The 26,711-nt window shown below is 45.2% G+C and overlaps 1 protein-coding gene across 1 annotated transcript in view; it reads left to right on the forward strand.

The window, feature by feature from the left end:
• CLASRP (CLK4 associating serine/arginine rich protein) overlaps positions 1–26,384 on the forward strand; it is a 1,081,767-nt gene extending 1,055,383 nt beyond the window's left edge. Inside the window, exon 21 of the mRNA XM_030217938.1 lies at positions 25,776–26,384. Coding sequence (XP_030073798.1) covers positions 25,776–25,818 — 43 coding nt within the window. The 3' untranslated portion in view covers positions 25,819–26,384. The remainder of the gene's footprint in view (positions 1–25,775) is intronic.
• The last annotated feature ends 327 nt before the right edge of the window (positions 26,385–26,711 follow it).

The following is a 26,711-nucleotide window of genomic DNA, read 5'->3' on the forward strand; positions in this document are numbered from 1 at the left end:
AGTTTAAGCTCTGTTCTTTTTATCTTGTTAACTGGGTTAATTTACTTCATTCAAACTCTTATAAAATGCGTAACTTAATGTGGTTACAGTTTCTTTCTATTAGACAGCTTAGATATAAATCTATATTTAATTCATCATTGTATTATCAGGCTACAGTAGTATGGAATTTGTTACTTTTGGAAATTTGTATTCAGATTGTTTTTTTGTAAAATTCTAAAAACCTGGTTATTTGAGAAATTTTATGAAACTAGTGTACCTCACTAGCATTCGTCAAATTTAATTGATTTTGACATGTGACACGCCTACTTCTGGGTTTTCAGCCAATCAGAAGTGAGGATATGTCTAAGCCACACCCATTTCACATCCCAAACTATGTACTAGCCACACCCTCTCCCTACCCCCTTGGATGATGTCCTGACTCTGCCCAAGCCCTGCCCCTTTTAACATAGTAACATAGTAGATGACGGCAGAAAAAGACCTGCACGGTCCATCCAGTGTGCCCAACAAGATAACTCATATTTGCTACTTTTTGTGTATACCCTACTTTGATTTGTACCTGTGCTCTTCAGGGCACAGACCGTATAAGTCTGCCCAGCACTATCCCCACCTCCCAACCACCAGCCCCGCCTCCCAACCACCAGCTCTGGCACAGACCGTATAAGTCTGCCCAGCACTATCCTCGCCTCCCAACCACCAGCCCTGCCTCCCAACCACCGACTCTGGCACAGACCGTTCAAGTCTGCCCAGCACTATCCCCGCCTCCCAACCATCAGTCCCGCTTCCCACCACCGGCTCTGGCACAGCCGTATAAGTCTGCCCAGCACTATCCCCGCCTCCCAACCACCAGCCCCGCCTCCCAATCTTGACTAAGCTCCTGAGGATCCATTCCTTCGGCACAGGATTCCTTTATGCTTATCCCATGCATGTTGAATTCCGTTACAGTTTTCATTTCCACCACCTCCCGCGGGAGGGCATTCCAAGCATCCACTACTCTCTCCGTGAAAAAATACTTCCTGACATTTTTCTTGAGTCTACCCCCCCTTCAATCTCATTTCATGTCCTCTCGTTCTACCATCTTCCCATCTCCGGAAAGGTAATTTGTGGATTAATACCTTTCAAATATTTGAACGTCTGTATCATATCACCCCTGTTTCTCCTTCCTCCAGAGTATACATGTTTAGTTCAGCAAGTCTCTCCTCATACGTCTTGTAACGCAAATCCCATACCATTCTCGTAGCTTTTCTTTGCACCGCTTCAATTCTTTTTACATCCTTAACAAGATACGGCCTCCAAAACTGAACACAATACTGCAGGTGGGGCCTCACCAACGACATATACAGGGGCATCAACACCCCCTTTCTTCTGCTGGTCACACCTCTCTCTATACAGCCTAACAACCTTCTAGCTACGGCCACCGCCTTGTCACACTGTTTCGTCGCCTTCAAATCCTCAGATACTATCACCCCAAGATCCCTCTCTCCGCCCGTACCTATCAGACTCTCCCCGCCTAACACATTCGTCTCCCGTGGATTTCTACTCCCTAAGAGCATCACTTTGCATTTCTTTGCATTGAATTTTAATTGCCAAACCTTAGACCATTCTTCTAGCTTCCTCAGATCCTTTTTCATGTTTTCCACTCCCTCCCGGGTGTCCACTCTGTTACAGATCTTAGTCATCCGCAAATAGGCAAACTTTACCTTCTAACCCTTCGGCAATGTCACTCACAAATATATTGAACAGAATTGGCCCCAGCACCGATCCCTGAGCACTACTCACCTTTCCCTCCTCCGAGTGAATTCCATTCATCACCACCCTCTGGCGTCTGTCCGTCAACCAGTTCCTAAACCAGTTCACCACTTCAGGTCCTATCTTCAGCCCATCCAGTTTATTTAAGAGCCTCCTGTGGGGAACCATGTCAAAAGCTTTGCTGAAATCTAAGTAGATTACGTCCATAGCTCGTCCCTGATTCAATTCTCCTGTCACCCAATCAAAGAACTCAATGAGATTCATTTGGCACGATTTCCCTTTCGTAAAACCATGTTGTCTCGGATCTTGCAACTTATTGGCTTCCAGGAAATTCACTATCCTTTCCTTCAGCATCGCTTCCATTACTTTTCCAATAACCGAAGTGAGGCTTACCAGCCTGTAGTTTCCAGCTTCTTCCCTATCACCACTTTTGTGAAGAGGGACCACCTCTGCCATTATCCAATCCCTCGGAACCTTTCCCGTCTGCAAGGATATTTTAAACAAATCTTTAAGAGGACCCGCCAAAACCTCTCTGAACTCCCTCAATATCCTGGGGTGGATCCCGTCCGGTCCCATGGCTTTGTCCACCTTTAGCTTTTCAAGTTGTTGATACACACTTTCTTCCATGAACGGTGCTCTATCCACTTCATTCTCATTTGTAGTATTTCCAGTCCATCGCGGTCCTTCTCCAGGATTTTCTTCTGTGAAGACAGAACAAAAGTATCTATTTAGCAAATTTACTTTTTCTTCATCATTTTTCACATAGCGGTTTGCAGTATCTTTTAGTCTCACAATTCCCTTTTTAGTCATTCTCCTTTCACTAATATACCTGAAGAAATTTTTGTCACCCCTCCTTACATTTCTAGCCATTTTTTCTTCCGCTTGCGCTTTTGCCAGTCGTATCTCTCTCTTGGCTTCTTTCAGTTTCATCCGGTATTCCTCCATGTGTTCCTTTTCTTGAGTTTTTCTGTATTTCTGGAACGCCAACTCTTTAAGCTTAAGACTTTAGGAATGTCTCCGCTGTAACCTATCTGAAGAGCTGCACTTAAATATCGATGACGACACCCAGATCCCTTTCTTGGTCCGTAACTCCTAACGTGGAACCTTGCATGACGTAGCTATAATTCGGGTTCTTTTTTCCCACATGCATCACCTTGCACTTGCTCACATTAAACGTCATCTGCCATTTAGCCGCCCAGTCTCCCAGTCTCGTAAGGTCCTGTCGCGAGTTAACGACTTTGAATAACTTTGTGTCATCAGAAAATTTAATTACCTTGCTAGTTACTCCCATCTCTAAATCATTTATAAATATATTAAAAAGCAGCGGTCCTAGCACAGACCCCTGAGGAACCCCACTAACTACCCTTCTCCATTGTGAATACTGCCCATTTAACCCCACTCTCTGTTTCCTATCCTTCAACCAGTTTTTAATCCACAATAGGGCTTTTCCTCCTATCCCATGACCCTCCAATTTCCTCTGTAGCCTTTCATGAGGTACCTTGTCAAACGCCTTTTGAAAATCCAGATACACAATATCAACCGGCTCCCCTTTGTCCACATGTTTGTTTACTCCTTCAAAGAATTGAAGTAAATTGGTCAGGCAAGATTTCCCCACACAAAAGCCGTGCTGACTCGGTCTCAGTAATCCATGTCCTTGGATGTGCTCTGTAATTTTGTTTTTAATAATAGCCTCTACCATTTTCCCCGGCACCAACGTCAGACTCACCGGTCTATGATTTCCCGGATCTCCCCTGGATCCTTTTTTTAAAATGAGCGTTACATTGGCCACCCTCCAATCTTCCGGTACCACGCTCGATTTTAAGGATAAATTGCATATCACTAGCAGTACCTCCACAAGCTCATTTTTCAGTTCTATCAGTACTCTAGGATGAATACCATCCGGTCCAGGAGATTTGCTACTCTTCAGTTTGCTGAACTGCCCCATTACGTCCTCCAGGATTACCGTGAAGTCAGTAAGTTTCTCCGACTCATCCGCTTGAAATATCATTTCCGACACTGGAAGCAAAGACCGAAGCAAAGAATTAATTCAATCTCTCCGCTACGTCTTTGTCTTCCTTGATCGCCCCTTTTACCCCTCGGTCATCCAGCGGCCCAACCGATTCTTTTGCCGGCTTCCTGCGTTTAATATACCCCAAAAAAATTTTACTATGCTTTTTTGCCTCTAATGCTATCTTTTTTTCGTAATCCCTCTTGGCCTTCTTTATCTGCGCCTTGCAAGGGTGTGGCAACCTGGGGAGCCAATGGTTCTAATCTGCTCAACCTAGTTTGCGGGGCTATGCAGACACACCCTCTTTCCCAACAGAGGAAGCCCAGAGGTTGGGAGGAGTTCATGAACTTCATGGCTGAATTCAATATACCCTCAACGGTAGTCAGCAAGGTGAGCAACAGTCGTTTGCTTGAACTTCTTAAAGAAAACCCCTCTGAGGTTTCTGTGAAATTTGCCACCCCTGTGAAACCCCAAGATACTCCCCATCTTAAAAAAAGAAACCTGTGAAATACATTAGCCTCCCCTATAAAAAAAAATTACATTGAACAGACAACAGTGGTTAAATAAGTAATATGTACGGTTGTAATAAAAAATACTTTGTACACAGAGACGTGACGCGAGAAATGTGATTCCATTATCATCAGAGGGTGTTGTAACCATCAATTGTGGTACTCAACAGTTTCACAGTGCTTCTGTAAAAAGTCCATAATACTGCTAGGAAACAATAAACTATCAGGGAGCTGTCTGTAAGAATCAAAAAACTCACCGATGCTGTTCTGAGACAGATGCCTAACCAGTGCTCGCCGGGCTGGTCATGTGGGTGGGTATTTACCACTAACGTTAAAGGTCTCCATGGCAAGCGCTGCCTGAGTAACCAATCACTGGATAAAATGTCTAAAAATGATTCTGCGGCATACAGGTCCTTCTTCAACAAATGATAAATCTATACTGTGTTCATTGTTTTACATGTAGTGAAACAGGACGTTTCTTCGCTGATTAAATTCTATTACATTGTCAAACACCCTGTAGATGATCATGTTTACAGTACAGGGTGGAGCATTTGCAAAATGGATTTCTGTGCGCAGATAACCAGTTTTGATCAAGGAGTAGTGATCTGCACATTCCTGGTCAGGTGACAGATCAAAAGCCAGAAAAGTATAACCTCTGTAAAACTCTGTATGATCAATCATTAAAGCGCTATCTTTCATGTTTACTGGTCGCTTGTACCAGCTGCTAGTATTCTCTAATGCAATGACCATGTTCAAAGTCCGGTTGAAGAGGTTGTTCACCATCCACTTACAGTGCGGCAGAGTTGATATTGTAATGTTGAAAATTAAAAGGATTTTTACTATAGAACACGCTGTAAGCGTTGTTGTCCACAAACCCCAGGAGGATGAGTTTAGGCAGCTGACCCAGGAAGAGGTTATACTAAATCCCTTCAGCCCCACACGATCAACTTGACGTTGGTCTTCAACAGCACTTCAGTGTGGTGCAATCTTACTCTCAGTGACACTTTTACTCTCTTTACGAACAATGATGCGGACAGGATCTGTACTTTGTAGTGTTCATCAACATTCCCACACATTAAACAGATCAGATGTTTTTCTTGGAAAAACAGATCGCTGCTTAAATGGCCCAGTAATTCTATTGGGCTACTGGCTTTAAAGTGAGCCCTTTCATTGAAACCAATGTTGCAACCACCGGGATCTATCAACTCGTAGCCCCTGGCTAAACCTTATAAAATACACCACTCGTAAACTGTGTTTTGAGGGATCCTTCACCATAGTTGAGAAGCAGTTTTATGAGGGCTCTATAAGGGTAGCCATTGATGCTCTGACGAGCCTGTCTCTGATTGTGACGTCCAGCTGGCTGAAAAGGAAGGCTTTTACTAGCACCACTTTGGCCACCCCTGTGATATCTGTTCCATTCTCTTTCACGATTTGCAGGTCAGATACAACAATGTATTGTTCAAATCCAAATAATCTTCACTGTAACCAGCTATGTAAAAGTCATTCGATTCGGTTTCTGATAAGGCCGATAAAGGTGGTATTGCCACATTAATGTTTTTTTCAATACTGGTTTGTGTGGGCGACAATTGAAAGAGGTCCAATTCTGATTTAACACATTCTTCTGAGCCATCATACACAAAATATATCTTCTGGCTCTATAGGGTCGACTCTCTTCTTAGCCTTGTGCTTAGGCTTCTGGGAATGCTACACAGTTGGTTTCTTTCTTTTAAGGGGCTTTGGGTGGTCCTTATAAAAGCATCTGCCTCCACGCTTTCTTTTAAGGGCTTTTTGCACGACTGCTAGTCCTAGTCTATCTTTGGCTATGTTTTTAGCAGCGCTTTTCACATGCGGTTTAACAATCTAAAGCCACTTCTCAGTAGTGGTAGCGCTTTTCTGAAGAGACTACAAAACACGCCGCTGATCCCCGCTCCATACATAACGGGTGATCTGTAAAAGCCCGGGAGCCCATGACCAGCCTGGGCTTCAAAATAATCTGTTTAAGCCGCTGGATCAGTGTAAATTTTAATCGCTACCATATTAAGGATCAGCTTCCGATAGCAAAATGAGACATGCCTGTTCTGATCTGTCTTTATTTCAAAGGCAATAGTATCGATGTGGTTCTTGTTCACAGGGACATAATGGGTTTTATTATATGTAAGCATGTGAAGGTGACAAACTTGTTACTTTTCCCTTTAACCGGTATGCAATGCAACAGTGGTACAAAATGATCTGCAACAGACTGATGCTCCACAATATCTGTAGAGAGGTACAAGATGTTAAAACCAACTGTGATGTCAGCGGGCAAGCTCACACTGCTAGTAAAACTGTTAGGTTCTGACCCTAAAATGATTGCTAATTCTTTGTCTGCTTGGATGAGCGCCGGTGCTCCTGTATTTTTCATGATGATTCTCTGCCTGACGACGGGGTCATAAGAGATTAACAGGGGTTGTTTATCTTAGTGAATGGCGATGTCATCATTCATACTCTGTTAAACTTTCCACACTCGAATAATAACCTCGCCATACTACAAATATTTCATTCAGTAAGCCATACACCATCAAGATGTAAAATTGACTTTTGTAACATTGTCCCATGTGTGTGGGTATTGACTTTCCGCCAAACCCACTTCCCAAGAGCCTTGTAGATCCAGAGGTCTTGCTAAGCATACTGTAAAATTAGAACTGGTATTTTGTGGGAATATGTCCACAGAGACGTTGCTAGGGACTGTAATGTAGAATTCTTTTTTTTTTTGTTTTGTTTTGGTTTTTTTTTATTCATCATTTTACTTAATTACATTCACATTTATCACATAAATGTAAGGAAATACAGAAATTAATATAAAAAGGAAAACATTTTCTCTCAACAATATATATTTACATAATTGTCCACAATTGGAAGATCCAAGATCAGGAAAAAAATCTTAAAGAAAATAAGAAAAACTCAAAATGGTTAATCTTACACTTCACATTTTCTGAGAGAGGAAGGTTAATCGGTTATTGCAGCCGGTACAGTGGTAACTGAAGGAAGTTGCTACAGAGGATTCTTCATCTGTTTCCACAAACTCTTATAATTTCTTAGGTTCAAACAAATAAGTAATAAGGAAATAAAACACGTACAAGGGAATCGTGCTAGGAAAGTCCCACCTAGGGCAATGATTCCTGGCTTAAAAGCCAAGACCTCACACCTCCCAGTCTGCGATTCCCTTGATGTGTCAGGAAATATATGCATTTTTGAACCCAAAAAACTATCAACCATGTATCGGAAATACAATTTCAAAACATTGTTCCTATCTAAATCAAAGATGAAAGTCACTAATAATAACTCTATCTCTAACTTCTGAATTTTCCAAAATGTCAGTTAAACTTACATCTCTTTTCTCTGATAAAGAAGATTTTAAAGGAAATATAATTTTAGTCACCAAAAGGTGGCTATCAGAAGGTATTAGCAAAGTACTCGAGAAATATTTCTTCAAGAATTCAGTAGCTGATATATAGGATATTATAGGTAAATTTATCATTCTCAAGTTATTTTCCCTTAATTGGTTCTCCAGAAATTCCAATTTTTACAAGAAAGATAACTATTCTTCATTTCCAAATTATGTGATTTTCATAGAGAAGCCATTTCCGTAATCAAAGTCTCTATTTTTATATCTTGGACTTCCACTTTGTTAGAAAAGTATTAATATAAATTCTTTAACTCACATAGTGAAAAATTTTAAACATCTGAAGAAGAGAGTTATTCACATTCTGCTGCAGTTCCTATAGTACGTCCATTATGACATTATTGGCTTCACCAAGTCCAATATCTCCACAGAAACCGCTCCAGATATCTTCGGGGGGAAGAACTCACTCTCCAATCCCCCAGTTGGTTTATTATCCGAGTCGATGCTGCGCCAGGACCTCCTCGGGTCACATGAAAATCCTAAACCACTTCGGGCGTTTCCATTATTGACCTCCATAGCGAAGCATTACTATTTCTGGGTCTTGGAGGGGTCGTGCCAACAGGGGGACTCAAAGTCACTCCCTCCACTGAGATTCGGCAATAAAGCCTTGCTGTTCCCCGAAGCAAGAACCGATATCCCCAACATTATGACTCCGAATCTCTCCAAAATAGACTGAGAAGTGGTGGGAACCCCAGCCGTGTTCGAGGAGGACAGAACCACGACTTTGCCTTTTCTCTTCCCCATTCTCTGGGGAGTGCGCCCTCTTCTTCAGGCATTCTGGTGTAAAACGGGAACTCAACTAGCGTACGTCCTCCCTCAACGCCATCTTGGATCCTCCAGGTTGGGACACTCTTTGTCTGGTTTCTCCTCAGAGGCCTGTCTGATATGGGTAACTGTACAGCATAGCCCTCTGAGTCATTGAAACACCGAAGCCCCTCCACCACTTACAAGGTGGTGTCCCTTCAGAGGGGGGACTGTAATGTAGAATTCTTTGTCGTCCATGTTCTCATGCGCACTCTTAGATGTCTTGTATCTCGTTCACCTGTACCCAACTGTTAAACGGTACATGTCTGTTCGTTCCCCTTTAGAAAAACGCCTTTTGTTTTCGACAGTGTTACGTGATCACCTTTTGCAAAATGTTTCAAGGTCATTTCTAGTTTTGCATTCCCTCTATAGAACCTTTTCCAGACCTGCAGAGAATTTAGAAGCATCACGTTGATAGGTGTACCCCTTATGGATCTGTGAAAACTTCGATTATAGCTACGAAGCATGGCCTGCAATACATCTGCATAGTGAAAAGAAACATAGTAGATGATGGCAGAAAAAGACCTGCACGGTCCATCCAGTCTGCCCAACAAGATAAACTGATATGTGCTATTTTGTATATACCTTACCTTGATTTGTATATGCCATTTTCAGGACACAGACTGTAGTAGTCTGCCCAGCACTAGCCCCGCCTCCCACCACCGGCTCTACCACCCAATCTCGGCTAATCTTCTGAGGATCCATTCCTTCCGAACAGGATTCCTTTATGTTTATCCCACGCATGTTTGAATTCCATTACCGTTTTCATCTCCACCACCTCCCACAGGAGGGCATTTGAAGTATCCACCACTCTCTGTGTGAAAAAATACTTCCTGACATTTTTCTTGAGTCTGCCCCCTTCAATCTCATTTCATGTCCTCTAGTTCTACCGCCTTCCCATCTACGGAAAAGGTTTGTTTGCAGATTAATACCTTTCAAATATTTGAACATCTGTATCATATTATTATTATTAGCATTTGTATAGCGCTACCAGACGCACGCAGCGCTGAACATCTGATACAAAGAGACAGTCCCTGCTCAAAAGAGCTTACAATCTAAATAATACAGACAGACAAGACAGTTACAGGTGAGGGAAGTAATGGGTGAGAAGATAGGAAGGGACAAGGGGAGGGCAATTGAGTAGTGGCTAGGAGCTAAAAAGCAGCAGTGAAAAGGTGGGTTTTCAGCATAGAAAGTTATGTCCAATAAAAAAGGTATCATCTTATTTTCTTTTCCATGATTTATTTTGTTTGATTTCTATTGGTAACCTTTAAGAGTGGACTAACACGGCTACCACACCTCTCAGCATAGATTTGAAAACAGGTAGAGATGGAGCTAGAAGTATAGGTCAAGGAGGTCTATTCCAGGCATAAGGTGCCGAGAGAGAAAAGGAACGAAGCCTGGAGTTAGCAGTGGAGGAGAAGGGGGGACGACAAGAGAGATTTGTCCAGTGAGCGGAGTTCACGGGGAGGAATGTATACCCTTTCCTCCAGGGTATACGTGTTCAGGTCAGCAATTCTCTCCTCATACGTCTTGTAACACAAATCCTATACCATTCTCTTAGCTTTTCTTTGCACCGCTTCAATTTTTTTTTTTACATCCTTAGCAAGATAAGACCTCTAAAACTGAACACAATACTCCAAGTGGGGCCTCACCAACGACCTACACAGAGGCATTAAAACCTCTTTTCTTCTGCTGGTCACACCTCTCTCTATACAGCCTAGCAACCTTCTTGTGTGATGCGAAGAACCGCCACATTTTAGACTTTAGTGTACGGTTAGACCTCTCTACCACGGCCACTTTTACATCATTGTTGGTCACAAAGTGACAGTTTCCTTATCTTTTCAGTAACAAGCAGGGGAGGAACAACCCTGTAGCATTCACAATAGTTCTTTTCTACAGAGGATGGCTTGGAAAGGGGGAAAAAGCTTGCTTATTTGTACAAACTTTTTTTCTCTAACTGAAAAAAGCAGGGGCGGAACAGCCCATTGCGTTCACACTAGTTCTTTTCTACGAAGGAAAAAAGGAGAGGGATGCAGAGAGTGAAAGGTGCAGTTCCCTTTCTCACATTACCTCATCTGGTTTTTGTTTTAATCTGGTGTTGCTGTCCTCTTTCCCCCTGTGGCGAGAATTTCACCTGACATCAAAGCATACCTGAACAGCATCATCCAGGTCAGGGCCGGTCTTAAGGCGAGGCGACCGAGGCGGCTGCATAGGGCCTCGCGCTCAGGGGGGCCCCGGGGCGCGCAGCGCGCCTCAAGTCGCCCCGCCCTGACCGCCCGAGCAGCACTCTCCCTCCCTCCCAAGTTCAACAACGCGCGACGGCGACGTGGTGGGGGCCGTCCGCCCCAGATGTCAGCGGGTTGGGGGGGGTGCTCCGAGTCTGCTCCCGGCGCGGCTCGTCCTGTCCTGCCTTTAGAAACCCAATTTGAAGCGCTGGAGTAACAGGCAGCAGCGCCTCGCGTCTGCCCTTCTACTAAAAATCTCTTCGACGACGTCATTGGGCCTTCCCACATTGAGTCCCGCCCTCCTCTGAGGTAACTTCCAATTACTGCGAGGGCGGGCGGGACTCATTGTGGGAAGGCCCAATGACGTCGTCGAAGAGATTTTTAGTAGCAGGGCAGACGGGAGGTGCTCCTGCCTGTTACTCCAGCGCTTCAAATTGTTTTTTTTTTTAAAGGCAGTGAGGGTGGTGGGCCTGGGCGGCAGGAGAATGGAGCTGGTAGGTGGGGAGGGACTCAGATGGGAGAAGGGTGTGGGGGAAGGGTGGGATGGGGAGGGGGTTCTCAAATGGGAAGGAGACTGAGGTGGGGAGGGGGTTCATGGATGGGAGAAGCAGAAGGGGGTGGGGAGGGGGTTCTTGGATAGTTGAAGGGGACGGGTGGGGAGGGGACTGGGGTTCTTGGATGGGAGAGACTGAGGAGGGTGTTCTCGGATGGGAGAAGGGGACGGGTGGGGAGAGGACTGGGGTTCTTGAATGGGAGAAGGGGACTGAGGTGGGGAGGGGGTTCAAGGATGGGAGAAGGGGATGGGGAGGAGGTTCTTGGATGGGAGAGACTGGGGAGGGGGTTCTCGGAATGGGAGAAGGGGACGGGTGGGGAGGAGACTGGGGTTCTTGGATGGGAGAAGGGGGACTGAGGTGGAGAGGGGGTTCTTGGATGGTTGAAGGGGACGGGCGGGGAGGGGACTGGGGTTCTTGGATGGGAGAAGGGGACTGGGTCTGAGAAGGGGCAATGTGGGAAAATGGGGGCCATGCCTGGGGCTGGTGGGAAAATGGGGTATGCGTGGGTCAGGTGGGAGAATGGTTCTGAAAAGGGGGGCCCTAATACAAGGCATGTGGATGAAGGGGGCTGGAACTGGGGGCTGAAAAGGAGGTTAGGTGGGATAAGAGGCTGGAGACTGAAAAGGGGCAGGGGATGAAGCTGGGGACTGGGGGCTGAAAAGGGGACAGGGAGAAGTGGCTGGGGGGCTGAAGCTCGGAACTGGTGGGAGAAAAGGGCTGGGGCTGAAATGGGGGACTGGTGGGATAGTGGGGCTGGAACTGGGGGCTGAAAGAGAGGGGCAGATCCTGGATGGGGGAGCAAAAGGGAGGGCAAACCCTGGATGGATGGGAGAGGGAGGGCAAATGGTGGATTGAAGGAGCAGAGAGAAAGGGCAGACAGTGGATGGAAGGGATAGAAAGGGCAGACAGTGAATGGATGGGGGAGAGAGAGAGGGCAGACAGTGGATGGAAGGGATAGAAAGGGCAGACAGTGAATGGATGGGGGAGAGAGAGAGGGCAGACAGTGGATGGAAGGGATAGAAAGGGCAGACAGTGAATGGATGGGGGAGAGAGAGAGGGCAGACAGGGGCAGATGGTGGATGGAAGGGGCAGAGAGAGGGCAGATGTGGATGGAAGGGGCAGGAAGAGAGGGCAGACATTGGATGGAGGGGACAGCAGAGAGGGCAGACACTGGATGGCAGAGAGAGACCGAAGACAGATGCTGGATGGAAGGAAGACAGTGAAAAGAAGATGAGGAAAGCAGAAACCAGAGACAACAAACTGTAAATAAAATATATATTTAAATTTTTTTGCTTTAGGATAAAGTAGTATTGTAGATATGTTAATAAATGTTTATAATAGAACATGCAAACAAGGTAATCTTTTTATTGAACTAATTTTAATACATTTTGGCTAACTTTCGGAGAACAAAACCCCCTTCCTCAGGTCAGGATAGGATACTGTAACAGTACAATACTGTATTGACCTGAGGAAGGATGTTTTTGCCTCTGAAAGTTAAATATATTAGTTCAATAAAATGGTATTTTATGTTCTATATTTGTTTTATTTCTATTTGTTAATTTGTAAAGTGGTGATTGGTATTTGTTAGTTTTTTTCAAATTTACATCTGCTGTCTTTATATTTTGCACAGTACTGGAGGACATTTTCTGTTTCTGTGGTGTTGCATTGTATGCAGAGTCTGGCATCTTGGGGTTTCATTTTATTTTTTGTCTAAATAGAAAGTTTATGATTACTTATTCTATAGTGGATTAGGGTGTATCTGTGTTTGTGAAAAAGACATGGCTTTCAGTAGGCACTGACTGCAGGATCGACAAGCCCTGGAGCTCGGAGGGAGGGGTGGCGGGCCCTGGAGCTAGGGTGGGGGCGGAGTTAGGGTGGGGGCAGGGCTAGGGTGGGGCCCCATCAAATTGGTCTGCATAGGGCCCCGCACTTGCTAAGACCGGCCCTGATCCAGGTAACTGCATTGCGTATCTCTAACTTGAATGTTTCTCAGGTGAACACTGCTAAAAGCAAACTAAAACATTCAAATTGTATCCTTTTGAAAGAAAACTAACGCCTTTTGTGGTGGATGGCTAGAGAAAAGGAGGAGAGTGGCTGTTTGGGATGGCTATAGAGGAGGGGTTGTGGGGGATGGCTAGGTGGGGTCGGGTGTGTGGAAATCTGAGTGGAGAGTTTTGCTTATCTGTAACTTGAATGTTTCCCAGGTGAACACTGCTAAATGCAAAATAAAGCATTCAGATTGTATCTTTTGAAAGAAAACAAATGCCTATTTTCTTTCTGTGGTGGATGGCTAGAGAGAAGGAGGAGGGGACTGTGGGGGGTTGGCTAGAAACGAAGGAGAGCTGTGGGAGCTGAGATTCTGCTGTAAGTTTTGTTGCTAGCAAGGGGGGGAGGGGGTTGTGGGGTGGCAATAGACCCTGTTGATCTCACACAGATCAATAGTTTGCTTTGCTGGACAAAAAAAAAGTAAACAGCTCTGCTGTTCTTAAAAAGCAGGCAATCCGGCTTAAAAAGGCGTCCTTTTCTGTATCTTTTTTGAAAAACAAATGCCTATTTTCTTTCCTGTGAGAAAAAAAGTGAAGAAACAGCTTTAAAAGTAAGCACATGGTATGCTTTTGAAAAAAAAAATTATAAGAAACCAAAAAAATTATTTTCTTTCCTGTGAGAAAAAAAGGCTAAGGTGAGCATGTACGACTAAATTCCGCAGGAAATAAAGTGAAGAAACAGCTTTAAAAGTAAGCACAAGGTATCCTTTTGAAAGAAAAAAAATTATAAGAAAAAGAAAAATGTCTATTTTCCTTCCTATGAGAAAAAAGGTTATGCGCACATTCGCGACTAAATTCCACGGAGGCAGTAAGAAGGAGGGGTTACTTCATTTCCTGTTATATGACTCCATCCAAGATGGTGGCTAGTAGTGGAAACAGGAAGTGACATGATGTATACAGTGGTGGATGCCATCTTGAAAATGGGGCATGGCTATGATGTCACTTCCTATGACATCACCAAAAGGGGTGGAATTATGCAAAAAGGGGATGGTTTTGGGGCTGGCTATGCAAATAAAGCAGGACAAGGGGCAGCTTCATTTTGTTAGATATGATCTAGTTTCTCTTTATGTAATCTGCAGCAGATTGGTCAGGTGTTTGCGGACTAGAAGCGCTATATAGTATGGTATACTATAGAATCAGAATGAGAGGCATCCAAGTCAACTTAGGATAGATGCGGGACTTATCAGGATGTTGGTCAGCATCTTTGAAAATAAATCTTCAACTGCAAGAACCTAATAATTCTCTCTAGATCAATTCAAAACTAGAAATCATCAAATCGCATGGCTGGAACAAACATAGTAACATAGTAGATGACGGCAGAAAAAGACCTGCACGGTCCATCTAGTCTGCCCACGATAAACTCATGTGTATACCTTACCTTGATTTGTACCTGTCTTTTTCAGGGCACAGACCATATAAGTCTGTGCAGCAGTATTTCCCGCCTCCCAACCACCAGTCCCGCCTCCCATCACCGGCTCCGGCACAGACCCCGTATAAGTCTGCCCTCCCCCATCCTAGCCTCTCAACCACCAACCCCTCTTCCTCCCGCCACCCAATTTCAGCTAAGCTTCTGTGGATCCATTCCTTCTGCACAGGATTCCTTTATGCCTGTCCCACGCATGCTTGAATTCCGTTACCGTTTTCATCACCACCTCCCACGGGAGGGCATTCCAAGCGTTCACCACCCTCTCCGTGAAGAAATACTTCCTGACATCTTTCCTGAGTCTGCCCCCCTTCAATCTCATTTCATGTCCTCTCGTACTACCGCCTTCCCCTCTCCGGAAAAGATTCGTTTGCGGATTAATACCTTTCAAATATTTGAACGTCTGTATCATATCACCCCTGTTCCTCCTTTCCTCCAGAGTATACATGTTCAGGTCAGCAAGTCTCTCTTCATACGTCTTGGAATGCAACTCCCATACCATCCTTGTAGCTTTTCTTTGTACCGCTTCCATTTTTTTTAACATCCTTCGCAAGGTACGGCCTCCAAAACTGAACACAATACTCCAGGTGGGGCCTCACCAACGTCTTATACAGGGGCATTAAAACCTCCTTTTTTCTGCTGGTCACACCTCTCTCTATACAGCCTAGCAACCTTCTCGCTACGGCCACCGCCTTGTCGCACTGTTTCATAGCCTTTAGGTCCTCAGATACTATCACCCCAAGATCCCTCTCCCCGTCCGTGACTATCAGGCTCTCCCCACCTAACACATACGCCTCCCTTGGATTTCTACTCCCTAAGTGCATCACTTTGCATTTCTTCGCATTGAATTTTAATTGCCAAACGTTAGACCATTGTTCCAGCTTCTTCAGATCTTTTTCATGTTTTCCACTCCCTCTGGGGTGTCCACTCTGTTGCAAATCTTGGTGTCATCCGCAAAAAGGCAAACTTTACCTTGTAACCCTTCGGCAATGTCACTCACAAATATATTGAACAGAATGGGCCCCAGCACCGATCCCTGAGGCACTCCACTACTCACCTTTCCCTCCTCCGAGCGAACTCCATTCACTACCACCCTCTGGCGTCTGCCCGTCAACCAGTTCCTAATCCAGTTCACCACTTCGGGTCCTATCTTCAGCCCTTCTAGTTTATTCAAGAGCCTCCTGTGGGGAACCGTGTCAAAAGCCTTGCTGAAATCTAAGTAGATGACGTCCATAGCACGTCCTTGATTTAATTCTCCCGTCACCCAGTCAAAGAATTCAATGAGATTCGTTTGGCACGACTTCCCTTTGGTGAAACCATGTTGTCTCGGATCTTGCAACTTATTGGCTTCCAGGAAATTCACTATCCTTTCCTTCAGCATGGCTTCCATTACTTTTCCAATAACCGAAGTGAGGCTTACCGGCCTGTAGTTTCCAGCTTCTTCCCTATCCCCACTTTTGTGAAGAGGGACCACCTCCGCCATTCTCCAATCCCTCGGAACCTCTCCCGTCTCCAAGGATTTATTAAACAAATCTTTAAGAGGACCCGCCAGAACCTCTCTGAGCTCCCTCAGTATTCTGGGGTGGATCCTGTCCGGCCCCATGGCTTTGTCCACCTTTAGCTTTCCAAGTTGTTCATGTACACTCTCTTCCGTGAACGGTGCTCTATCCACTTCGTTTTCAGGTGTACTTTTGCCAGTCCCTCTCGGTCCTTCCCCAGGATTTTCTTCAGTAAAAACAGAACAAAAGTATCTATTTAGCAAATTGGCTTTTTCTTCATCATTTTCTACATAGCGTTTTGCTGTATCTTTTAGTCTCACAATCCCCTTTTTAGTCTTTCTCCTTTCACTAATATACCTGAAGAAGTTTTTGTCTCCCCTCCGTACATTTCTAGCCATTTGTTCTTCCGCTTGCGCCTTCGCCAGACGTACCTCTCTCTTGGCTTCTTTCAGTTTCATCCGGTATTCCTCCCCGTGTTCCTCTACTTGAGATTTTTTGTATTTCTGGAACGCTAACTCTTTAGCCTTTATTTTCTCAGCCACTTGCTTTGAAAACCATATCGGTTTCCTTTTTCTCTTGCTTTTATTTACCCTCCTTACATAAAGGTCTGTGGCCCTGTTTATTACTTCTTTTAGCCTGGACCACTGTCCTTCCACTTCTCTTATGTCCTCCCAGCCCATCAGCTCCTTCCTCAGGTATTCTTCCATTTTGTTAAAGTCAGCTCGCTTGAAATCCAGGACTTTGAGTTTGGAGTGGCCGCCATCCACATGAGCTGTTACATCAAAACAAACCGTTTGATGGTCACTGTTTCCCAGGTGTGCAGCCACTCGGACATTTGACACACTATCCCCATTCGTGAGCACCAGATCCAACGTGGCTCCCTCCCTCGTGGGTTCGTTCACCATTTGTCTGAGCAGAGCACTTTGGAAAGCATCCACAATCTCTCTACTTCTTTCCGATTTTGCAGACGGAACCTTCCAATCTACATCCGGCAGATTAAAATCTCCCAACAGCAGCACCTCTCTTTTCTTCCCCAACTTTTGAATATCAGCGATCAGATCTTTATCTAGTTCTTCCAATTGTGTCGGGGGTCTATAGACAACACAATGGGTCAGCTTAAGTGCTGCTATCAAGGGAATTCTCTAGTTGAATGGACCAAAATGGTAGTGTCTGATCCAGCACTTTACAATTTATTATACTTTTTAAAACTGCCCTAAGATATTAATAACTTTCCTTTTAAATAAATCTAGATATTGCCAATAATTATAGCAGTGTCAGCTATGTAAAAATGCCCCTCCCCTCTATCAGAGTTTGGCAGGAACAGAAAGAAAGAAAATAAGACAAAGAGAGGTTTCCCAGTGCTAATTAAATTGATTAAGCAACAAGCCTTAAAAATTTTAGACAATATCAGGTAGGTTTCTCACCTAATGCCAGTCAATAAGCCTTTTGAAAGCCACAAGACTTCCAACACTGTCAAAGAATGTGAGGACAAATTAATTACCACTGACTCTGGTTCTGTCACCTCTGAGATCTTCTTAGGGACCGTGATAGCATCTGTACTCCAACTCCTCTGTCTTTCCTTGTTCTCCACCCCCCTCTCCTTGTTTTCCACCCCCTCTCTCTCTCCTTGTTCTCCACCTCCCCCTCTCTCTCGTTTTTGAATTAATTCTAGGATTATTTCCAGTCCCCGAGACACCCCCAGACCAAATGGAGGTATCTCGAGCACAGGAAACTCCCTAAGGCTGCTTTCAATATGCTCACCTGTCATGATTTAGGCCAAGTTTCATGCTTTTATTCATCTCGCCACCTGGTGGTCAGACCTGGTGGCTGCGATGGACTGTTTGGTTGCTGTTTCCCATGTTCCAGAAGTCATGCTGATCCGGTCCGGATCTTCCAGCCTTCCAGATTGTCTTGGGAATGTTTTGGAACTCCCTTGTATGCTGCCTTTATTAACCACCGGGAAATATTCTGCTCTGCCTTGCAACAGAGGTCCTCAGAGGAGTTTCCTTTGGTGAAAGTTAGTTGCAGTGCTGCTGTGTTTCTCCCGGTTGCGGCGTTGACCCTGCCTGTCTCCTGGTTTATTCTTCTGTCTGCTGCCTGCCCAAGACCCGGCTTGTTTCCTGGTTTCTCCCTCTGGCTGTTTCCTGCGGTTCAGCCTTCCTGCCCTGTCCGGTAAGTCCTGCCGGCCGCCTGCACCCAGGGGCTCAACCCCCGAGGAACGGCGGTCAAGTGCAGGTGAAGTTTGGGCTGATTTCCTGTCTTGCTTGTTCCTGCTTGAGTTGCCTCGACTATAGTCTCCATCTGGGTTTGCCGGTACGTCTGGTCTGTCTTGTCTTGTGTTTGGGTGATTCTCCTGCCGCTGCTGCTCCTCGGCAGTGGTCCAAGAGCTCACTAACCCAGAGGTTCGATGAGGAACCTGACAGATTGCAAGGCCATGAGCTTGGAGACATCACCCATCTGGCAGAGGCTCAATGAGCAGGCCCAGCAGCTGGCACAGGTGGATGCCGCCTTTCGTCACTTGGGGGCCCGCATAGACCAGCTGGAGAATCTGATGAAAGCACCCATGAGTGCAGCCGGTTCGCAAGTTCCTAGTCCAGACCTAGCACCGGCCGGGGCTGCTGTCACGTCAGGTATCCGTCTTAAGTCACCCCCGAGGTATGACGGCAGTCCTAAGGAATGTAGAGGCTTTCTTAACCAGTGTGACATAATTTTTGAACTCCAGTCCAGAGACTTTCCTACCGATAGAACCTGGATAGCATATATTATGTCATTGTTGTCTGGGCAAGCGCTAGCCTGGGCTTCGCCCCTAAGGGAAAAGAATGACCCGGTGCTACAGGATCTCCACAGTTTCCGGGATCAATTTAAATGAGTATTTGAGAAGCCGGGAAAGGCTACCTCAGCAACCTCGGCACTATTGAGATTAAGACAGGGAGCACGGACGCTGGGCGACTATACTATTAGGTTCCGCACTCTGGCTTCTGAGTTGACCTGGAATAATGAGAGCCTGGTCGCGACCTTCTGGCAGGGGTTGGCACCACAAATTAAGGATGAGTTGGCCGGGCAGGAACTTCCCACCAGGTTAGATGAATTGATTAATCTCTGCAATATGATCGATCTTCGGTTCCGGAGTGGAGCCGAGAACGACGCTCCTCAGAACGAATGGGAATTAAAACACCTATTCAGCAGTATGTGCCACCGATTTCGAGGGGCAAGGGGGTCTCTCCTGTACCACCCGCAGAACCCATGCAATTGGGGCATACTTCACTCATGATGCAAGAGAAACAAAGGCGCCAGACTCTCAATCTTTGTATTGTGGTGATACTGGACACTATGCTGCCAGGTGTCCACTTAAACCTGCACCCTTGGATCAGGGTCTGATGGCAGGCACTATAGTAAGCCTAGCTTCTGGCATTCTCCGGACTCAATTCCTACTGCCAGCACGTACATAGTTTTATTATTTATTTATCATTTTTATTTATTTTATTTTTATTATTTTGTTTATTATCACGGTTTTTCTATGCCATTTATTATATTATTATATTTTTACGCCCTTATACAGTTTTTTCATTTTATTATGGTTAATTATTACCACATTTCATTTTTATTTTTAATAATAAGTGATAATATCCAAAGGATCTATATTCGGTGTGCATACATTCAGGCTCAGCTGTGAATTGAGTGTCCTTTTTCTACTTTCTTGTAAGGGCTCAGTAGTTGATTCTATCATTGTAAACCAGTAGGTGTCAGCCCTATTCGAACGGTATACATTACCTTAGCAACAGTGTTGTTTGACTACATGGGTAAGTGACGTCACTTTTACTTCCGGTATTTATTTCGCCACCGCGGGCCTTTTGAAATTTTGCTTTTCAGTTACGTATGACAGAGCAGCACAACGCAGCTTCATACCTGGTGAGTTTTTTCATTTCTTTTTTCTTTCAGTTAGTTTCATGACGATATAATTTATGCATTTTGCATCGAGTTTTTTATATATACACGAGCGGTTCTCCATAACCCAGCGTTTTTGATTTGCCTTTCCTTAAAATTGATTATTTCATAGTCTTGACAGTCACGTGTTTCGCTGGTTATATTATATTACAACTTTTTTATTTTTCTCAGTAGTGTGCACTCAGTTATGCATATTATTTTTTATCATATTTTCTATACATATTTCTGAACTAGTTTTGTGTTTAATCTATATCTCGACGTGGCACGCCACCATCACTTCTGGCATAGTGCTTTGGTTTTAGAGGGCGTGTCCCGATGTTACATTTACCCAGTCTATATTTGGATAATTGAAGTCACCCATTATTATCACATTGCCCATTTTGTTCGCGTCTCTGATTTCTTTTATCATTTCTGTGTCTACCTGCTCATCCTGGCGAGGCAGACGGTAGTACACTCCTATCACCATTTTTTTCCCTTTTATACATGGAATTTCAACCCACAGTGATTCAAAGGTGTGATTTGTGTCCTGCTGAATTTGTAATCTATCTGAGTCAAGGCTCTCGTTAATATATAATGCTACCCCTCCACCAGTCCGGTCTACCCTATCATTACGATATACTTTGTACCCCGGTATGACAGTGTCCCACTGGTTATCCTCCTTCCACCAGGTCTCAGTAATGCCTATTATATCCAATTTTTCATTTAGTGCAATATATTCCAACTCTCCCATCTTATTTCTTAGACTCCTAGCATTTGCATATAGACATTTCAGAGTATGTTTGTTGTTCTTATTTGCATGATGCTTAGTACCTGACACTATTGATTTGACATCTTTTGTCTGATCTTTAGTTGTATTTAAGGGCACCTGGCCTACCACGGTCTGTTGTGTAACCTCACTATCCAGAAACCCTATCTTCCCTGTTTGTGAGGTATCTTTGCAAGATACCTTTTCCCGAACCATGCGCTTTTGAGCGACTGTCGGCCTTCCCCCCATTTCTAGTTTAAAAGCTGCTCTGTCTCCTTTTTAAATGCCGATGCCAGCAGCCTGGTCCCACCCTGGTTAAGGTGGAGCCCATCCTTTCGGAATAGGCTCCCCCTTCCCCCAGAATGTTGCCCAGTTCCTAACAAATCTAAAACCCTCCTCCCTGCACCATCGTCTCATCCACGCATTGAGACTCTGGAGCTCTGCCTGTCTCTTGGGCCCTGCACGTGGAACAGGTAGCATTTCAGAAAATGCTACCCTAGAGGATCTGGATTTGAGCTTTCTACCTAAGAGCCTAAATTTGGCTTCCAGAACCTCTCTCCCACATTTTCCTATGTCATTGGTACCCACATGTACCAAGACAGCAGACTCCTCCCCAGCACTATCTAAAATCCTATCTAGGTGACGAGTGAGGTCCGCCACCTTCGCACCAGGCAGGCAAGTCACCAGGCGATCCTCACGTCCACCAGCCACCCAGCTATCTATATGCCTAATGATCGAATCACCAACTACAACAGCTGTCCTAACCTTTCCCTCCCGGGCAGCACTTGGAGACATATCCTCAGTGCGAGAGGATAGTACATCCCCTGGTGGGCAGGTCCTGGCTACAGGAGTACTTCCTACTTCACCAGGGTGATGCTCTCCTTCTAGGAGACCTCCCTCCTCCAAGGTAGCACAAGGGCTACTAGACTGGAGGTGGGACCTCTCTACAACATCCCTGTAGGTCTCCTCTATGTACCTCTCTGTCTCCCTCAGCTCCACCAAGTCTGCTACTCTAGCCTCAAGAGAACGGACATGTTCTCTAAGAGCTAGGAGCTCTTTGCATCGGGCGCAAACATATGACATCTCACCAACTGGGAGATAATCATACATGTGACACTCAGTGCAAAAGACTGGATAGCACCCCTCTCGCTGCTGGACTGCTGACTCCATCTTAGTGTTTTTGAGTTTTCCAATATTTTAAAACTTGCTACAGTATTAAGGATATTAGCCTAATATAAAAGTGTCTTTTACTTTATATAGTGTATTGTATGATTTATTTAGTATTTCTTTCTTAGATGGTAATGAAATGTATTTAAAACTCTATAAGAGCACTCCTTGCTTGTTACCCTAATTACAATAACTGACTATAAATGAGGAGTTGTCCTAGGGGTGGGTGGGGGGGGAATACTAAATTAGATCCTGCAGTGGCTGTTAGATTCTATCTGTTAATGCTGTGGTACAAGGCTTTTAAAACTAAGTCCACTTAACCATCTATCCCCCCTTCAATCCGTTTAGAACTCTACTGCCCGTCTTATCTTCCGCCTAGACCGATATGCTCCTATCACCCCTCTCCTCAAGTCACTTCACTGGCTTCCGATCAGGCAGTGGCGTAGCAAGGGGGTGGGGGGGTGTCAGCACAAGGGGGAGTGATCTGCCGCTCCCAGGCACCCCCCGCACCCAAATCTCCCCCATAGGCACCTCGTATAACAGTCCTTCCTTCCCGCCCAGGGCAGCCCTCCTCCTCCTCTCCACACCCCCCCCCCCCATTGTCATAACCCTTTTACTTCCCGTGGTGGCAGCGACATCAGTTACTTTACGAAGAAGACACCAAAAGCTCCCCTCCAGCTCCAGCTTCTCCCTTCACTAGTTCGCTCTGCACACAGTGAGTGTCCCGCCTTCGCGGAAACAGGAAATGCATCATCGCAAAGACGGGGCACTCACTGTGTGCAGAGCGAACTAGCGAAGGGAGGAGCTGGAGGGGAGCTTTTAGTGTCTTCTTTGTAAAGTAACTGACGTCGCTGCCACCACGGGAAGTAAAAGGGTTATGAAACGGGGGGGGGGGGTGCGGAGAGGAGGAGAAGGGCTGCCCTGGGCGGGACGGAAGGACTCAGAGGGACAGGGACTGCTAAAGAGAGCAGAGCTGCTTTGCTGCAGCGCTAGCCCAGCGCTTTGTGGGGGCAGCTGTCAGGTGATAGGAAGGAAGGAACGGAGAGGGCAGGGGAGAGAGGAGAATGTTGGACATGGATGGAGGGGGAAGGGGCAGGAAGGAACGGAGAGGAGGGCTGTGGGGAGCTGAGGGAGGGCAGGGAGAATCGCTGGACATGGATGAGAGGGGAGGGCAGGGGGAGAGAACAGATTGCTGGACATGGAGAGAAAGGGAGGGCATGGGGGAGAGAAGGGGAGGGCATGGGGGAGAGAAGAGAATTGCTGGACGTGGATGGATGGAGGGGAGGGCAGGGAGGAACGGAGAGGAGGGCTGCCGGGGAGCTGAGGGAGGGCAGGGAGAATCGCTGGACATGGATGGGAGGGGAGGGCAGGGGGAGAGAACAGATTGCTGGACATGCAGAGAAGGGGAGGGCATGGGGAGAGAAGAGATCGCTGGAGGGGAGGGCAGGGGAGAGAGGAGAATTGCTGGACGTGGATGGATGGAGGGGGCAGGGGAGAGAGGAAATTTGCTGGATATGGATGGATGGAGGAGAGGGCAGAGGAGAGGAGAATTGCTGGACATGGATGAATGAATGGGGGCAGGGGAGAGAGGAAATTTTCAGGATATGGGTGGATGGAGGAGACGGCAGGGGAGAATGGAGAGTTCCTGGACATAGATGGAGAATTGCTGGATATGGATGGATGAATGGGGGCAGGGGAGAGAGGAAATTTGCTTGATATGGGTGAATGGAGGAGAGTGTAGGGGAGAATGGAGAGTTGTTGGACATGGATGGATGGAGGGCAGGAAAGTCAGGAAGGAAATGCACATGGATGGAAGAGAGGAGAAATGTTGGACAAGGATGGAGGGAAGGAAAGACAAAGGAAGGAGATGCACATGGAGAGAGGGCAGATCCTAGATGGAAGGGGCAGGGAGAGAGGGCAGACATTGGATGGAGGGGACAGGAGAGAGAGGGCAGACACTGGATGGCAGGGAGAGAGAGAGAAGGCAGATGCTGGATGGAAGGAAGACAGTGAAAAGATGAGGAAAGCAGAAACCAGAGACAATAAACTGTAAATATATGTTTTTATTATTTTGCTTTAGGATATAGTATTGTAGCTGTGTTAATAAATGTTTATAAATAAAACATGTAAATAAGGTAATCTTTATTGGACTAATTTTAATATATTTTGACTAATGTTCGGAGAACAAAACCCCCTTCCTCAGGTCAGGATAGGATATTGTAAAAGCACTATACTGATCTGAGGAAGGAGGTTTTGGCCTCTGAAAGCTAAATGTATTAGTCCAATAAAATGGTATTATTTTATTTTCTGTTTCTGTGGTGTTGCATTGTATGCTCAGTCTGGCCTCTTGGGGGTTAAGTTTAATTTTTGTCTAAATAGAAAGTTTGATTACTTATTCTATAGTGGTTTAGGGTTTATCTGTGTTTGTGAAAAAGACACGCTTTCAGTTGTCATTGACTGTGCAGGATCGACGATCTGTACTATTCTGTCTGGTTACGTTTTACAGTAGGTGAATTGATGTTCTAGTGCTCACTGTAGTGTTTAAGATGCTTTCCTTTTCCTTATGTGACTCGTAGAAATTACTGCTTATGGTATGGTAAAATTGTTCTAGAGATCCTGAGTGTTTTGTATTCTCGGTATGCCTAGTACTGGATTTTGGAGGGGGGTGTTAAAAAATGACCAGCCCCGGATGTCAACTACCCTAGCTACGCCACTGCAATCAGGTACCGCATACAGTTCAAGCTTCTCCTACTAACCTACAAATGCACTCAATCTGCAGCCCCTCATTACCTCTCTACCCTCATCTCCCCTTACACTCCTACCCCTAACCTCCGCTCACAGGACAAATCCCTCCTCTCAGTACCCTTCTCCACCACCGCCAATTCCAGGCTCCGCCCTTTCTGCCTCGCCTCACCCTATGCTTGGAATAAACTCCCTGAACCCATACGCCAAGCCCCCTCCCTGCCCATCTTCAAATCCTTAATCAAAGCCCACCTCTTCAATGTCGCTTCGGCACCTAACCATTGTACCTCTACCCAGGAAATCTAGACTGCCCCCAATTTGATTGACTGCACTTTTTTGTCCTTTAGATTGTAAGCTCCTTTGAGCAGGGACTGTCCTTCTTTGTTAGATTGTACAGCGCTGCGTAACCCTGGTAGCGCTTTAGAAATGTTAAATAGTAGTAGTAATATTAGTAACACACCCATCTTTCTCTATGATTGGGCTGCACTTAACTATCAAATTAGATAATCTAAATTAGCAGCCTGATCTTTATTTATTTATTTTGGCAAACTTAACATACTGCCTTAACTAATGCATTGTTCCTCATCTGTGTTTTCCATAGACAACAGGATTGATCAGGCACACAGTCTCTCCTACATCCCGGAGTTGCATTCATGCTTGAGCTAGAGCTCTTCTGTCTTAGTGTCATTAGATGACATCACCCACTTACATTCCTGATCAATGCTGCTGTCTACAAAAAGCACTTGTTATATAGGTAAGAAACAATGCTTTTTCATCTTACGCTGAATACCACACAGGGAGGCAAGGAAGATTGGAGCTGATGGAGCTCCTACTCTTACAGACCAACAGATTATCAAAGCAAGAAATCAGTAGTAGGATTTGCTTATGCTGGGATTTTCTTTTACCTTTCTCCCATAGGCGTTCACGCTCAAGATCCAGGAGTCCTCACTACCGCCATTAGACAGGCCCTGGAAAACAGTGCTAAATGTGAGCTGCCTAGTGGGCTCAGAAACCTTCATTGCCATCACTTGGTCGTCTCCAGGAAATACATGTGAAATTGGAGCTGGAGCCCCTTTGGTATGTGTCCACAGCATATGCATGTGGCAGTCTACAGCAACAAAACTTCTTATCAACTAAATGGGCTGGCGTCATAATGGTCTGTTGTTCCTGTTCCTGCTTAGGAATTTTCATTATGCTAATGGATTAAATTTTTTATGAGACAATGTGTAATAATTACAATAAAAATTAATTCTGTTTCAATTTTCAGATTATTCAGATTGAAAAAGGAAAATGTGTTGCTTATCCCCTTTTATTGTGATTCTTAAAGCATTCTTACAGACTCTTATATCAAGGTTCATTTATTTTGTAAGATGCACATCAGAATGATGATAGGGTTCTCTACTTGTAAATGGCAGCTGACCCTTTTCTGATAGCTTAGGAAACTGTAGACCAGAGAAGAGAACATCAAACAATTAGTGAAACAGCTGCTAGCTTTACCTGCGTTTCCTGATGATGACTGAAACAGATATGTTGTGGTGGTTCTTAATAAAGGTATTTGAACAGAATAAGAAATATTCTCTCCCCCCCCCCCCCCAGTCTATAAGCATCAGGATCAGTCAACATGGTCAGGTGCTAGGGCTGAGAAGAAAGGGCAGGTGGCCTAGCAGATCATGACTTTGGGATAGGAGGTACAGGGTTTTTGTTTTTTGCTTTTATCTGGGTGTGGGTGACATACAACCACTTTGTGTTGCCCCTGCTCATTAAGGGCAACTGAGTGGGCACATGGCCACATTTCTCCAGGCTCACAATCAGTACTTAAAAACAAAAAACTTTGGCAGACCTGAGCTGGCCTTT

This window comes from Microcaecilia unicolor, chromosome 11 (genome assembly GCF_901765095.1).
Source record: "Microcaecilia unicolor chromosome 11, aMicUni1.1, whole genome shotgun sequence".
Classification (NCBI taxonomy): Eukaryota; Metazoa; Chordata; class Amphibia; order Gymnophiona; family Siphonopidae; genus Microcaecilia; species Microcaecilia unicolor.